General features: G+C 39.0%; 1 protein-coding gene across 13 annotated transcripts in view; it reads right to left on the bottom strand.

Annotated features, from left to right (window-relative positions):
• Lrrc7 (leucine rich repeat containing 7) overlaps positions 1-16,815 on the bottom strand; it is a 483,929-nt gene that overhangs the window by 42,690 nt on the left and 424,424 nt on the right. For 12 of the 13 annotated variants that reach the window (XM_031375980.1, XM_031375979.1, XM_031375984.1 and 9 more), the window contains one exon: positions 4,779-5,000. In XM_031375980.1, the coding sequence (XP_031231840.1) occupies positions 4,779-5,000 (222 nt within the window). Of the gene's footprint in view, positions 1-4,778; positions 5,033-16,815 lie in introns of those variants that run through there. The other variant, XM_031375986.1, reaches the window with a different exon arrangement.

Here is a 16,815-nt window from a genome sequence, read left to right on the forward strand (position 1 = left end):
TTACCTAAGAATTTCATAAATTTATTGTTTTTAATAGCTGAGTAGTACTCCATTGTGTAGATGTACAAGGATTTTCTTTTGAAGGATGGGAACATTCTAAAATTATATTACAGTGATGCTACCCAGCTATATAAATATTAATATACAACCTGTGCACTTTAAATACACCAGTTTATGAGATGTAAATTGTATGTATAATGTAGTTAAAAACAGCAAGATCATCATGGCCAAAAGACATATCAGTAAGGAAGATAAGGCAAGACTCTCACAGACATCATATTATTCTGTAAGGGTACAAGCAGGGGCTACACCCATGGGGACATTATATTATCCTGTAAAGGCTGAAAACAAATTCAGCAATCTATTGAAAGCCAATAGATTACATTTAAAAAAGCTAACTCTGACAGAACAGAATAGAGGGAGGTATACTGGAAAGAGACCATTTAGGAGGTTTCAGGAGTAGTTGGAATGGGAGGGGTGTAGGTGGCAAAGAAGCTGGGAAACTTAGGATATTCATGACAGAGGTGTTTTGGATTGGAGGAGAGGAAAGAGGAATCAGACACTTTTGGTCATAGCAGAAAGCTGAATAGAAGGCCCTTGAATGGGAAGTGGACATCTGGAGAAAGGCAAGGGTGTGGAAGAAAGGGCAGGTGAAGAAGGTTGACAGCTCTTTTGACCATGTTTATTAAGTGCTTGGAAAACACAGGTGGAGAGTGGTGGAAGACATAGCTCAGCCAGTGTATTCGGACAGCTGGAATACAGGAGGGAGGGCCAGGACTGGAGATAGAGAGTTAAGAGTCATCCAGCCTGGGACTGAATGTTGTCATTGAGGGGATGGTGTGGATAGAGAGGCTGAACACTGTGTCACTCCAGAACTTAGAGGTCATCTCAGGATACAAGTTTGTGAGCTATCTCGAAAAATGATTTCATCATACATGAAGCCCATGAAGCAGTGGGTGAGAGATGGTGACCTCAGATACTTCTTTCAGTTGGCTGCTGTCTTATAACCTGCTGGAAGTGTTAGGTGATGTTTGCAGCTCTTGGAGTGGCTTGAAGAAAGCTATATTATCTTAAATGGTATAAGAAAAAGGCTTGTAAAAGCCTTTTAAAACTACCCACTACTTATCAAAATCTGTAAGGAAATAACATCTCATGTTCTTTAGAATGTTTTTTTATAAAGAACAACAAACTAACAAATGGTGGTGACATTGAAGGAGAGGCACTCTTTTGTCATGTGTGCTCATGTAATTTAGTACATTATGGAGAAGAGTGAAGTCTCTGTCCTCTGATTTAGCTGTTTTACTTCTGGGCAAGTAGTCAAAGGAAGTGTGCTAATCATACCAAAGAGAAGCCTGCACATCTATGCTTACCACAGAGCTATGCCCGGATGAACAAAGGAAATGGGAGATGCACAGCTACAGACAGTGAAATGTGCCTTGACTGCAGAATGAAACCCTGGTGTTTGCAGTAAGGTGGATGGAACCGGAAAACCCTGTGTTAAGTGAATCAAGCCAGAGACAGGAAGATGAGCACAGTATGTTCTCTTTCTTACACTGAAACTTCAAAAAATCAACATGAACATGGAACAATGATTTCTAGAGTTTGGATATTAGCAGAGTAAAGGTGGATAAAGTAAGCTGTTCTAGATTAGTGAACTAGATTAGTTCAGTGTGTCTGAATCCTACTAATAAATACAATTAGTAAATGCTAAGAAAAATATAGGGCAACACATTTTCAGGACCCTCTTTCCTGTAGTTCTCAACAAGTCCTTGCTTGCTCACCCTCTGGAGGAAAAGAAAAGAAAAACAAGAGAAAATTTCTAATTTTTAGATTAAAAGAATGATTTAATTAAGACAGCATACACTGAATGGCTGGGCTGTATGCTATTTTCTCAAATACCTTCAGAGATATGTTATTCCCCACTCAGCCCACTTTACTCCATAAAGTATTTGTAAATATTTTCCCATAACTTTATCTGAAAGTCTCAGAATAATGATGTGGCTCTCATAGTTCATCATTTGACAAAGAATGCAAAGTGAAACCCATACATTGACTCTGTAAGTTGTGTGCAGTCACATGGTGGAATACCTGAACTGTAGGGTGTATTCCTACCTCTACTCCTTAGGAATTTACTCTTGACTGTGTAATAGGTTATTGTGCCTCAGGCCACAACGTGGAATACAAAACCTCACAAAACCAAGCCCTGATCCCAGGTCAGTTTCTGAGATGCTACATTGCCACATTTGGGGTACTTTACTTCTCTTAACCCGCATCTATCAATGAGATAGATGCTGGAAACCTGAATCATAGAACTGAGAACTGAACTGTACTGGTGAATTGCTGAAGGGATTTTAGGTGGTCTCAATCATTGTCCTGAAGTTTCCCTTCTCATCGCTGCTTGGTATCTCTATGTTCTATGCATGTAAACACATTCTGCATTATCAATATGCATAAAGAAAGATTAAAGATACTACTAGTTTATTTAAAAAATATTCAACTTGTATGGTTTCTAGATAGTGATGACACAAGTACATTGTCCAGCTAGGATACTGTCGGGCCATGGAGTACCTCAGGCAGTGGCTCTCAACTTTGGTTGAACTGTGTAGAACCTCTGAAGGGTTCACAAGAATTCCCATTACCTAGGTCATGGATAAGTGAATGAAGTGAGTTGACCTGGGAAGGAGGCCCAGGTTTTAGTTTGGAAGTCCTATGTTGTACTTTATAGTACTGTGTCATCTAACTCTCACCAAAACATTTTGGGGGTATATGTGTATATGTAGGTGGAAGCATGTGCGTGTGCAGGATGCATTCATAGGTGTGCACATGCACATAGGGGCAAGAAATTATGAATCTTTGGTGTAGTTCATTAGGTGCAATTCTCCTATGTTTTCTTTCTGAGACGGGGTTTCTCTGTGTAGCCCTGGGTATCCTGAAACTTTCGTTGTAGAACAGACTGGCTTCAAACTCACAGAGATCAGCCTGCCTCTGTCTCCTAAGTGCTCAGATTAAAGGAATGCACCACCAGCACCACCACCTGGTTTTCACTTTGCTTTTTGAGATTGGGTCTCCTATTGATCTGGAACTTGCTGAGTAGTCTTTATTAGTTAGCTGGTGAGTACTAGGGAGTCGCTGAAATCTTCCTCCCCAGCTCTGGGATTACAAGGGTGTACAACCATACTCTTACTTGACCTTTGTTGATAGAACCCATATGATCATGCTTGCATGGCAAGTAATTTATGGACTGAGCCATCTCCAGTCCTCACCAAAACCATTTGAAAGTTATTGACAGGTGTTGTTGTTTTCAATTTAAAGAAAGAAACAGGATTAATCCTTAAAAGGATTGAATGACTTGGTCAGGGTCACAAGGCTAATAGTAAAAGAACCACAGATTCTGAGCCCTGGCTTAGTGATATTTCTTGAGTGACAGAGCTTGATGAGGAAGAACAGAGGTTAGGGAAGGCAAAACAGGAGAGAAGCAATCATGTTCTGTGTGCCTAGAAGCTCATCAGGTGAGGTATACACTGCTTTAGGGCGCTTGACGGTCTTGTGGTCAATTATCCCTGTAAGGTCAACTTTTTGATGGAACGTAGTTTTTCCTGCAGAGTCAGATATGCATAGTGCCTTTGTTAAAGCATAATTTAAACTTTATTAACTTTTTAGAACCTCTGGAGAATCAGTAGCTATACATCATTATCTGACAACAGGCACCTGCCTGACTTGTCACACAGTAAATCCAACATGTAGCCTGGATCAAGGAAAGGGAAAGAGAATCATGATTCTGAGGATGATTGATACAGAGCAGGTGTAAGAAAGAGACAATGCTTGAAGTAGCTGGGGTCCCAGGGATAAATGGCTCTTAGCAACATCCAGAGAAAATCTGGAGAAAGAAGTTATTTAATATTAACTGGTGTGTTTAGAATACAAGGTTGTCTAACATATACAGTTGTAGATAATAACAGAAAAGACCCTTTATAAACCATGAGAGGGGTGAATAATGCCCTGGAGATCTGAATAATGAACTAAGAGGGATTAATTGTATTGCTAGACCATCTTGTCTACTCTCTGAGCTGCCTATCAGGGCTCTGAACTGCCTATCAGGGCACATTTTTTTCTGGTCTCAAGGAAGGAGAACATTCTACAGTGGAGAGTGTGTTCTAGTCAGGGCAGGAGAACAATAATTCTCATTATAAAGATTTTGCTACATCACAGTGATCAGTAGCTTTTTGGAACATCTAAAATATTTCTCTTCTAATAATTTGTTAGAGTTTTCTATACTTTGTATTATTCAACAACCATAAAATAGGACTAAAAATGTTTTTCTTTAAATGAGGATGGGATAATAGTTCACCTTCCAGACCCTGCATTTCTCCAGGGGTCTTAGTAAACATACCCCATCCAGAGAGCTGCTTTGTAACACTCAAAACCTGTGCTGATGAGTTCAAGGCCAGCCTGATCTACAGAGTGGGTTCCAGGACAGCCAGGGCTTCACAGAGAAACCCTGTCTTGAAAAACAAACAAACAAACAAAAAAACAAAACAAAACAAAAACCCATGCTGAAGAGTTGAATTGAGGTAGGCAGTGGCAAGAAAGAACAGGACTGGAAGACTATTGCATTTTGCATGCTTTTAAAGGGCATTTTATAAATGTGTCATTGCCCATAACCACTGCAAGCAATGATCAGTTCCTATGAAAAGCGTCATCTGTGAAGGACCAACATGCAACATGGAGTTGTTTTAACTTCCTGAATGTTTATTTACTGTTATAAGACTAGTCCTTACCTGCTCAGGATAACCGTCCATACTCCTCTGCCCTTTCGTTTGAATTAAGCACCGTCCAGGCTGAGGTCCCCGGGTAGCCTGTGATGAGGGGATCTGGATGGGCAATGGCGACTGGAACTGCTGAATGGTCACTTTGTTGATGTTCCCTTCATATGGCTGCTGTTCCCGGCTGCGGTGCTGAAGGCTTTGTGACCCCATCAGGGTCTGAATGTGGCTGCCTGCCTGTGGAGAGCAGAACCGTCAGGCCGAGTTCCCTGTGTACAAACAGAAGGCAGCAGTGCCACCCCATGGGCATGAGACTGGAAGAAGATACCCACAGGTGAGAGGGTATCAAGTGGTCTTCCAGCCCAGGCTGGGAAGGATGATGAGAGAAAGGTAAGGGGGTGTGTGTGCATGGGGTTGGTGGAGATGTTTGTGCTCGTACAGATACCTGGTGGCTTGCCAAATATTACTTTATTCCTGATTTTAAGGAAACAAAATTCATCTGAAAAGAATATAAAAAAATGAGAGAGTTCACAATAAATATAAAGGGGAGTGCTAGCTGACATTTATATTGAGAAATAACTAAAAAAGATTCGTAAGCATCAGAGGACAATGATTGCCTAAGTTCTATGACACAGGTGCATAGCAAGCTTGTTCTGAAGAGAATAATCAATGTTTACTAATTTGTTATTAGCTCAAGAGCACCAAAAGCCAATTGTCTGATAAATGCCTGTAAGATTCTGCCACCTATGGGAAGTGGAGGGTGTTTAGAATGAGCCTTGCACTCTCCTTTGTTTTAGAGCTCGTAAGGAAAATGAAAAATAAAGAAACCCATAGTGAAGATGGAACACTATCTAGAGGAAAATATTTTGCTGGATTCCAAACAAGAGGTAATTTAAAAATAAAATACTCGAATTTACTAACTGGCAATATTCAACACAAAATAAACAACCCATGGGTTATATTTTATATGTCCAATTATCATGATGAACCATTTTCTAATTTCTTGAACATTAAAGATGTTTGAGTCATGGGTATTTGGAGGGAAAGTTGTGGGGTCTTTAGCCTGTATCAGTGCAAGTTGCAAACAGTTGCTTACATAAGAGTGACCACAATGTCATAATCTAGAGGACCTGGTTTGTGCAACCTCAAAGGCAAATGCTTATTCCTCAGACTCATCTGTCTTTTTAGGAACCTTCTAGAATCTTTTGTCACTTTCTTGCCAGTCTAAAAGACTGGAAGTCCTTATGGAAAGTTTGGCTATTATCTACTGCCATAAATTTTTCTATTCTCTTGTTTGGTAGTTAAAAACCATGATAAACACAGGAACATATTCTGAGTTGTCTCCTGAGTGACTTCACTTGGCATGGCCAGCTACATGCCAGAAAGAATGATCTGAGGTTTGAGGAAGAAAGCTGACAAGGGTTGATTTCTGCATTCCTACCTGGTCCCCTGGTAAAATATTTGGTAGCTTCTGCACCTTCATATATAATCTGCATGAGAAAATCAATAATGTCTGCTTGAAAGCTACTCTGCTGATTAATTTCAGAATGACTCTGTCCAAAGGTGAATCAGACTTCTCTGTTCTGCCAGTTCTTAACCTCAGATATGTTTTTCTGATGTATTTTTTTCTTCTGACAAGCCAGTTTGAGCTGAGGATTACACAGATGTTTGAATTGTTTTTGTGTGGTGTATATAGATGTTCATATGTGTGTGCACATGTGTTTGCACTGTGTACATCCAGGTGGAGGCCAGATGTTGACACTAGTATCTTCCTTAATTGTTCTCTCATTAAACCTGAAGCACATTGATTTGGCTAGGCTAGCTGGCCAATGAGTTTCAGGAACCATCAGCCTCTATCTTCCCCTGCCCCTCCAGTTCTGGGTTTAGTTATTCCTCATGGATTTTTTATGGGTGCTGGAGATCTGAACTTAGGTTTTCCTGTCTATGTGGGCACTTTACCAACTGAGCCCTCCCCCTCCCCCTATTTTTGAATTGTTGAAGACATGCAGCTTATTCCACTTATTCTTCTCAGCAAGTGGGCACAGTAAATGCAATTAACAAACACTAGATATCAGCAAACATGTGAAGTGTCCCAAGAAATCTCACATGCGTTACCTCCTTGTGTTCTCACAGCAGCATTAAGAGGTGACTAGTATTATTATCCAATTTTACTGAAACTAAGGTTGTGCAACAGCATACAATGTTTCCAAGTAATTCATATAACTGGGAACTGCCAAACCAGCACATGACAAAGCTGTCTATCAAAGGCCATCCTCTTGATTATGGTATTACACTGCAGCCTGGTCCCCATCCCCAGTTCAATTGGGAAAAGAAAGCAGATCATACAGAGGAGCCTTTGGGTCTGGCTGGTGTTCACAGCCAGTTCCTTAGCAGCTATTGCAGCATTTCCAACTCAGCAGGTTAGGCCTGTGAGTCTTGATGCTCTGTTTGGGGGACTTTATGCTTACAGGTATGCAAACAGGACAGTGCTGTTGTAGTTACTAATTTTTCCCCTTATTGTGAGTTAATAAAGCTTATATTCTCAGATCATAAGTGTGGAAGGGGCACACTGTCACTCTGCAAATGATTCTACCTGCCCACCCAGTCTCCTGGGCTCCAGGCAGGGGTTGGCAATGAGGGCTGCAGAAAGCAAAGAACAAATACCCTTTTATATAAACTAAACAAACAAAAATGACAAGACACTTAGAGGGATGTTATTAAAGGTAAGGAAGTGGCACAAACACTTCTTCAAGGCGATGTGAATATTGATAGTGAAGCACAACACAACAATGGGAACACAAATGTCAGAGGCTATGTTTACTCAAGCAGGGCTTCTGGGCAGTAAGCCATGTGCACTCGACTTCTTTCTGTATGGGAAATGCCAATACAAAGGTTTCTGCAAAGACAGCATGGCATGTTTGGAATGACAAAAAGAATCAGAGGATTCCATAATTTTGGAGCTTGCAAGGGGAGGCTGGAGAAACATTACATATTCTACTACAAAGTTGGAGAATGGTATTTTCAGATTGACTCCCAAACAAAGTTTACAGGGAAAAAAATCTAATATTATTAGAAGCCAAGAAAATATTTACATACACACGCACAAAAAAAGAAAAAAAAAAACCCCACAAGGAAAAGAATGTTGATTTGATACCAAATGCTATAGTTCACTCCAAATTTAGCCTGAAATTAATTGGGCTTATTATTGGGAATTGCTCATTGTTGAGAAGGTTCATACAAGATCACCACTGAAGTGGTTTGCTCATAGTGTTCTTTCAGACTCAAGAATGAGGATACACTGGGGTATCTAGTTGGGCCTGTGCCTTACTATTACCCTCTTGACTCTTGAACAACTGGAAAATGCCCTGGTACACTTATGTCACTATCATGGGGTCAGATGAAAGTCTTACTCTATTATGCCATCTCCCACATCCCATTGGGAAGACAGTAGTCGTTTTGTGGCTGGGTAGAAGGGGCCATTGAGTACTGAAAAAATCAAACATAGCTGCAAGGGATGACAGCTCATGGCACTTAGGGTGTTCAAAAGTGCGTGATTTATGCTATAAACTTAAATGGCTGCTGAAGTACAATACCATAATCTGTAATACCCAGAGGCTGATTAGGGTATCAGGGCACTCAAATGACCAGCACTCAATGGCTCCTCCATTGTTGGAGGTAGCCAAATAGAATCAAACTTTCATCTGACCTCATGATAATGAGGCACCTATACCAGGGCATCAGAGGAAATCACTGGGGAGTTGGATCTTCACCTTGACCTACTAATATCAAGGAACTTTAGTGAAGTTTCAGTGAAGGCCCAAAGGGAAACCTTTCCTTTTAAAAATTATTTTGTTAGATTTATTTATTTTTATTTTATGTGTATGGGTGGTTTGCCTGCATGTATGTCTGTGTACCATCAGATCCTCTAAAACTAGATTTACAAATGGTTGTGAGCAACCACATGGATACTGGGAATTGAACCTGGGCTCTCTGGAAGAACATTTAGTGCTCTTAACCACTGAGCCATCTCTCCATTCCCAACACCTATCTTTCTATCTCCTCTTGATTACAAATCACACCCAATCCTTCCTCAACTGAAACAGAATCAGAGAAATCTAGTTAAAACAAAAAGACCAAATTGGGATGGAGAGATAGCTTAGTCAAGAAGTGCTTGTCTTGTAAACAAGAGGACCTGAGTTAATTCCTAGAATTCATGTTTAAAAGGCAGAGCATGATGGGATATATTTGTGGTGCTGTGTGTTTTTGGTTTGAGCACTGAAGAGATGGAAACAGGGCATTCTTGGATTTCCAGATGAGTACAGGATTGTAAGAGAGATCCAGTCTCAAAAACATAGGTAAAAAGACAGTATCCTCTGGCATTCATATGCATATACACCCATGAACAAGTGTAGGCCCTTCGCAACATGCATGCACATTTCTCCCCAACTACACACCATACACATACACTACATATACTACACACCATATATACCACACCACACACCACACACCACACATACCACACACCACACATAGACACACTACACATACAAACACTACACACATACACACACACACAGGCATACCCCACACATACACTATATCCCCCCACATGTTGTGTGTCAAAATATAATACAGAGTTTTACAAATATAAAAGTGTTCACATCTCGATAGGAAAATGACTCCTCATACCAAGAGTCAGGAAAATCTCAGATGCAATGGAAGTAAACAATCAATAGATGTCTATACTGAGAAGATGAAGGTGTTAGAATTATTTTTTTTAAGACAGCCATCAAGAAAAAAACTCCAATGACTGATTATACATAACCATTATACTTGGAATTACAAAAGCCATCAGCAAAGAAATATAATACCTCAGTGAACACAGACAGGCAGAAAGAAAATACATGGGAATTTTAGATTTTCTATTTCAACAAAGTGGTTGAAATAGAAAGCCTAGTTGGTGGAGAATCTTAGTGAGAGACCACAGGCTGCTGGAAGTTAGGACAACAGAAATCATCTAGTCTGAGTAACAGAGAAAGAACACACTGGAAAAAGTCTCAAAAACCTGTGGGACTACACACTGTTTTAGTAATCATGTTGTCAGAGGGATGGGGGAAAGAAGGTAGAGCTAAAATGCTACCAGAAGAAATAATGCCCTGGGGTTGGGGAGATGGCTCAGCAGCTAAGACCATGTTTGCCCTTGCAATGCCCAGTATCCACAGCCTGGAGCTCACAACCTCCTGTGACTCCAGCTACAGAGGATATGATACCGTCTTCATCTCCATGGGCACTGCATACATACAAACATACATACATACATACATAACTAAAAATAAAATAAATGTTAAAAAGTAATACCCCCAAACCTGAAAATTTGGTGACTGAGAAGACATAGCAGGTTCAGGAAGCAGAGAAAATCAAGTTACATGTGCAGATACAATCTAATCTGATGACTAAAAGCTAAGGTCAAACAGAACCTTCAGAGCAACTAGATGAAAAGCTGACACCTTCTCTACAAGGGAAAAACAATTTGAATGCTAGCAGATGTCTCACCAAAAGCCAGGAATGACAGAAGGAAATTACATAATTTTCAAGCACTGGAAAGAATTAACTGTCAGCCCAAATTCTCTAACTGTTCAAGTATTCTTCAGCAACAAACAGGAAATCAGAACAGCTTCAAATGAGGGAAATGAGGGGAATTGTTGTCCCAAGAACTCTCTTAAAATAGAGTCATAAGGCAGCTTACCAGCAGGAAGGCAGCTCACCAGCAGGAAGGACATGGGAAAAGAAAAAGCTTGTATTGATAAGAAGGGGAAAAAACATTGCCAAAAGAGTTGCCAGTAGAAAAATTGACTTTCCTTTCCTTAAGTTTGCAAACTTTCTTTTATGTTCAAAACAAAATTATGACTCTATCTGATGTGGCTACTATAATGCAGACCCACATAGGTCAGATGCAAGAGGAGTCTGCATCCTATAAGGCAGGTGAGACCAAGAAGGTGGGAAATGTCAGGTCTGTGCTCTGTCTTTCAGCCTCTAAATCATGACACAGTAGATTTGTAAATGCTCTCTTCTTCTCTCCCCTCCCCCCCTCTCTCACTGATTATGTATATGTGTGTATATACACACCTCAGGAGTAGCACTACAAAAGGTATGTAGAGGGTCCCACTAAAAATATAATAAATAAAAATGAAATTCTAAGAGATGTTCAAATAATTCATAGGAAAACAGGAATAAAACCTCAGAAGCAACAAAATTCATAATCAAACATAAAAGAAAAAATAATTGGAATAAAACTTTGATGCATTTTATTAGTTTTGTATGTGTGGTGAATGTGTGTATCTGTATCAACATGTTTGTGGGTGTGCACATGGGTTTATGTGTACATGTGCATGTGAAGGCCAGAATATAGGAAGATATTTTGATATAGGGAGTGTTTCTCAGTTGTTCTCCACTTTAATTTTGAAACATTCTCTTACTTAACCTGAATTTCCTGATTGAGCATGGCTGACCAGAAAAACCCAGTGATCTGCATCCACTTACTTTCTTAGTACCAGGACTGCACATGTGTAACTGCTGCTCTTAGCTTTTCTTTTTCCTTTTTTTTATTTCCCATTCTTTATTGAAAACAACAACAACAACAAAACATGTTTTACAAAATGGACAAAACTAAACTAAATCTAATAATACCAGTCACAGTAAGAAATAGTTGAGAAAATACCCATCATGTTTCCATGGATGATTTCAGTTCAACTTTTTTTTTTTTTTAAGATATTTTCTTTATTTACATGTAAATTTCTCCTTTCCCAATTTTCCCTCTGGTTCTGGAGATCTAAACTGTGGTCCTCAGACTTGTATGTGGAAAGCTATCAATTGACCCATTTTCTCAACCTCTCAGTTCTTACTTTAAATACAATGATGTATTTAAAGGCTAAACAGGTCTATGAAACGACTATTAATGAAATGAAAAGAAAAATTCATTGTGTGAGATTGACTAAAAATATTTCAGAACAAAAACTTTGCTAGAGACAGATTGGAATTGTATACTATGAAAGAAGTTTAGTTCATCAAAAGGCTCTAACTATCTTACATATAGTCAGATAATGAAGGTGTAGATATGGCAAATGAAAATTATTGAACTACAAGAGAACTAGATGATGGTGATATCCATTTCCAAATAACTGATAGAAAAACTATATTGATAATTATCAAGAATATAAAAATACAGAAAAACCTGACACCACCACATACTGACCACATCTCATTGTTATGTCTAGAATTCTCCGTAGTTTACTATAGGAATCTGTCTAGGCCATGACCTAAACTGAAAATCATCTCACAACAAGTTGCCCAAACTCACACCAAAGGTGGTCTCCAACAATAATTAACCTAAACTATATGCAGTGGCAGAAGGATGGATGGATACTCCCTAAATATCACAAATAATGTATTTCTAAGTAGTCCAGGCTCAAAGAGGAAGCCTACGGGCAAGTAAGACTGCATTCAAACAGTGTACCTGAAAATATGACATATTAAGATCCGTGGGACAGCTAAACACAACTAGGAGGGAGAGTCACAACACCAAATTCACCTGATAGACAAAGACATTGACTGCCCCCTTCAGTGACAGCAGAGAAAAACAGTAAAGCAAAGAGCTTAAGACTCTGAGATGCTGGGCATAAGGAGAGACTTTCTGAAAATGACTCCAGTAGCTCAGGAGAGAACACTAACAATTGATAAATGAGATTTAATGAATGAAATGAAATGAATTCTACACAGCAAAGGAGACACTTAAATGAGTGAAAAGAGAGGCTAGAGAATGAGAAAAAAAATCTTCACCAGGTATATATCTGATAGTATATCTAGAATACTTAAGATCTAAATAACAAGAAATCAACCATGTCAATGAAGAAACTAATGAAATGAGTTGATGGTTCTCAGAATATGAAATGGCCAATAAACAGATGAGGCTATTCACTTTCTGCACACTCCAGGGAAGTGCAAATTAAAACTATATTGGTAATCCACCTAACGAGTCAGAATGACAACCATTAAGACTAACAATATGGGCTGGAGAGATGGCTCAGTGGTTAAGAGCACCAGCTGCTCTTCCAGAGGTCCTAAGTTCAATTCCCAGCAACACATGGAGGCTTACAACACCCTATAATGAGTTCTGATGTCCTCTTTTAGCATGCAGGTGTTCATGCAGATAGAGCACCCATACATAAACAAATAAATCTAAAAAAAGAATAACAATCTATGCCAATGAGGATGTGGAAAAAGGGGTCCCATATATATCCTGGCGGGAATCTAAACTAGTTTAGCCACTGTGAAATCAGTATGGAAGTTTTAAAGAAAACTGAAGTAGATCTGTCATATAACCCAGATCTACTACTCTTGAGTGCTAACGAAGAATTCCAAGCAGACATGTCATAGAAATTCTAGAACATCAAAGCTTCTGGCAGCACTATTTATAGCAGCTAAGTTATGAGACTAACTTGTGTCCAATAACAGGAGAATGGGAAAATAAAATGTATTTTATATACAAAGAGGAGCAAGGAACAAACATATGCTTTTTGTAGGAATGTTTTCTCTCACTTTTGGTTTCTAGATTTTATATAGAACATGAAATCATGGGTGTATATATGGCATAAAAATGAAAACAGTTGCTTAGGGCCCATGGGCTTGTGGGAAAGATGGGGCTTGGGGGAGGCATGGGTGGGTATTCTCAAAGTACACGTCCTTATTTAACCCATCCTGAAGTACAACGAATATACACCAATGGGGAAAGTGGCGCACACTGTAGGCTCAGACAACACTCGGTTCTAATTACTAGTTTATCAGTCCATCTTGGGGAAGTCTCCACCTTGTGAAGCTGTAAAGATGACATGAGACTTTCTGTCAAGCACTTTACTACAGTGCCTGCTCTGCGCTGTACACATTCATGATTATGACAACTCTGTAAAAGCTAATGGTAAGAAGAATATGTCTTCTCTTTAATTTGTATTTGGTACCCCAACATATCCTCACACTTGGGTGCTAGAGTAGTCTCTCAGAGGTCAGTGTTGTGTCTGCAGTGTGAGGGGTATTCACAGGTCTTGATGACCTCTCAGGTTTTAGTTAGAGGCAGGTGACACACTACTTTGTCTCTAATGACACCTGAAATATGAGGTAAGCCTTCTCCTTTGGTGCTCCATACCACAGAGTGGTATCTGTATGATGTGAAGGCAATCATGTCTGTTTTGTTGAATATCCATCAGTACACTGTTTCATGACTAAATGTCAACATACAAAACATTGCAATGGAACTGGGGTTAATAACCTAAGTCCATTAGAGTGGGATGTAGCAAATGTCAATATATGTCTGTTCATTTTAACCTGTAGTGTTTCCTAATATCACTGTCAGATATTTCCCCAATAGAGAGATGAGACAGGAGAGATTAGCAACAGTGATTAAAAACTACACATTATTTTTAAAAATCAATACATAATGAAGTTAGAGAGCTAATAACCATTCAACTAGAAATTGAATCTTCTCTTTGGCAATAATCCTTGATTCCCCAGTTGCTATGTTATCTAGGTCTTTTATCTACACAGTAAGTCACAGGCATTTTTGTGGTGTTGGGTTATTTTTGTATTTTTGCTTCTAGATTTTTCTCAAAACAAAGATAATGTGAATGGGAGTGATTACCTCAAATTTCTGAAGGAGAGTAATACTTTGCTTTATGCATCACTTATGCCAAAGATTGACATATGAAATGTTTAAATCCGACACTCTTTCTATTGCTTTAATATGTGATGAGATTATTCTTTACTTTGACTTGATAGCTATCTAATAGATAATTTTTGGGTTTAGACTTTTATTAATGGGATAACTCAGAGTCAGTGGGGACAAGAAGGGTCCCCTGACTTTGTGGCTACTACATGGCCACACTAGCATCAAGAAATAATGGGATGTGCTCTGCTAAGAATATTGGCACATCATGTAGGAACCCAGGACAATGACTGTCACATTAAAGACCTGCTATTCACCTGTCACTTACCCTTTAGAACAATTTTTGATGTATATTTTCACAAGCTCCTATTCATGTTAGTTTTGTGAATAATTGTAATTACATACTAAAAAGAGTAAGCTTTAAAAAATTTTACACAATCCAGTTAACATTAATGGCAATCAGTAGAACCGTGGTCTTTTGGGTTATCAAAACAAATATTTGAAATGGATCAGTAGAAAGGAAAATTATTCTTTCTTCAAAACTATCTTCCTGACTTGCTATTACCATGGCACTGCCTCTGTAGAGTCTTGTTTTTATAGAATTTGGGGATTTATTTAATTCTTGTTTAGCAAGTAGATTAATCCCTTTCTCCCTCCTTTCCTTCTCTCCTGTCTCTATCTAGTACAATCTCATTTCTCTCCTCTAGCATCTCTCCATTCAATGTTAATTACATAGTAATAAGGAACAGTAAATCCAAGTAACATGTTTTTTTTCAAGATGTTTATTTAATTATTTTAATTATATCTATGGGCATGTGTATCTCTGTGTGAGCTTGTGCATGTATGTGCAGGGGCCCACCGGTGGCCAGAGGTATAGATCTTCCTGGAGCTAGAGTTACAGGCAGTTGCTGGGAACTGAACTCAGATCCTCTGCTGACCCATCTCTCCAGCACTAACATTTATTCTTATTTCCATAGCATAGAAAAAACTTTGCTGGGTTGATTTCCTAGAAAATGTGACACAACTGACTCTTCTAAAAGAGTTCATTTAATTTGCCTCGGTTCCAGTTTGCTTACTGAATACATGTAAGTTTTTTTTTTTCCCCACAAGATACTCCTGGCTCTACCAGTCAGGCTTTTAATGCATCCAATCCCTTTTCTCTACATACTATGTTTCCATCTTTTCTCCTCTGAATAGTCAGAGAAGCTTCTTGGCTTGTTCTTTGGTTCTAAGCTCTCTCCTTTGCAGTGAGTTCTCTGAAAACTAGTTAGATACCTAAACATTGGATCATGCCATTTCCCTTTGAAAATACTTTCATGTTCCCTTTCCATTTCCTACAGGATACAGCCCATACGATTTGACTTCCAATTATTTTCTGATTATCTGAACACTATGACCCTTTCCTTAGGTCCCTTTAATTTCTCCCTAAATGGTTTCCTCTCTTGGGATTGTCACAGTCTTCATCTCTTCACAGCATAGATCACATTGTACAGCTCAAGCGCTGCTGCTGCCCAAATGCATGTGTGGTATCTGCAAGGCAATGGCTTACCAGAGATTCTGGAAAAAAATGCATATCTTTAAGACTGACTAAACTCATCAGAGTTCCAATGTGATGTCACTGGACCCTCAACATTCTAGTGTAAAAACCACAGCTGGCAGAGGAGTCTCACCCAGTGTTCTCCCTAGAAGTATGTGGAACTCTAAATATAGTGCTTACCATGTCTTCATAAAAATAGTTTTCTTTCTCATGTTCTAGACCAGAGATGCTCAGATCTAGTCCTGCTCAGTATATCTCTGGCTGTTTTTAGGGCTTATAACCACAATCATAACTAAATTTACTTATTGTTCAGTTCTGTAAAATATTCCTTTGTGAAGACAGCAGAATTTACACACTTTCTTGTTGACAGACAATTGAATCTGCTCAGTTTTTTGGTAAATGTCCCATGACGTGAATGACACTTAAAGTTTAGTTTAATGATATTAGAGACTTCAAAGCAGGTCTGTGCTTACTCAGCTGCACTGTGTCATGAGTCATAACAGTCATGCCCTGAGTTCTTATAGGCATATGAAGAGTTTTGTGTGTCCCAGCACTTTCTACTTAGCCTGCGTAGCAGATGAGAAATGGACTGTGCACATTTCCTTGATTGCTAAGAATGTTTGGTTTTGTTGTAACATTAGTGATTTAGCCTTCAGAAGAGCTTGTGTTTTACTAATTTAAAAGTTAGGTTAATGTTTCTTTTATTGTTTTGTAAAAACTTAAAATCGGCTGGACGGTGGTGGTGCATGCCTTTAATCCCAGCACTTGGGAGGCAGAGGCAGGTGGATTTCTGAGTTCGA

Source organism: Mastomys coucha, unplaced genomic scaffold (assembly GCF_008632895.1).
Source record: "Mastomys coucha isolate ucsf_1 unplaced genomic scaffold, UCSF_Mcou_1 pScaffold16, whole genome shotgun sequence".
Taxonomy (NCBI): domain Eukaryota; kingdom Metazoa; phylum Chordata; class Mammalia; order Rodentia; family Muridae; genus Mastomys; species Mastomys coucha.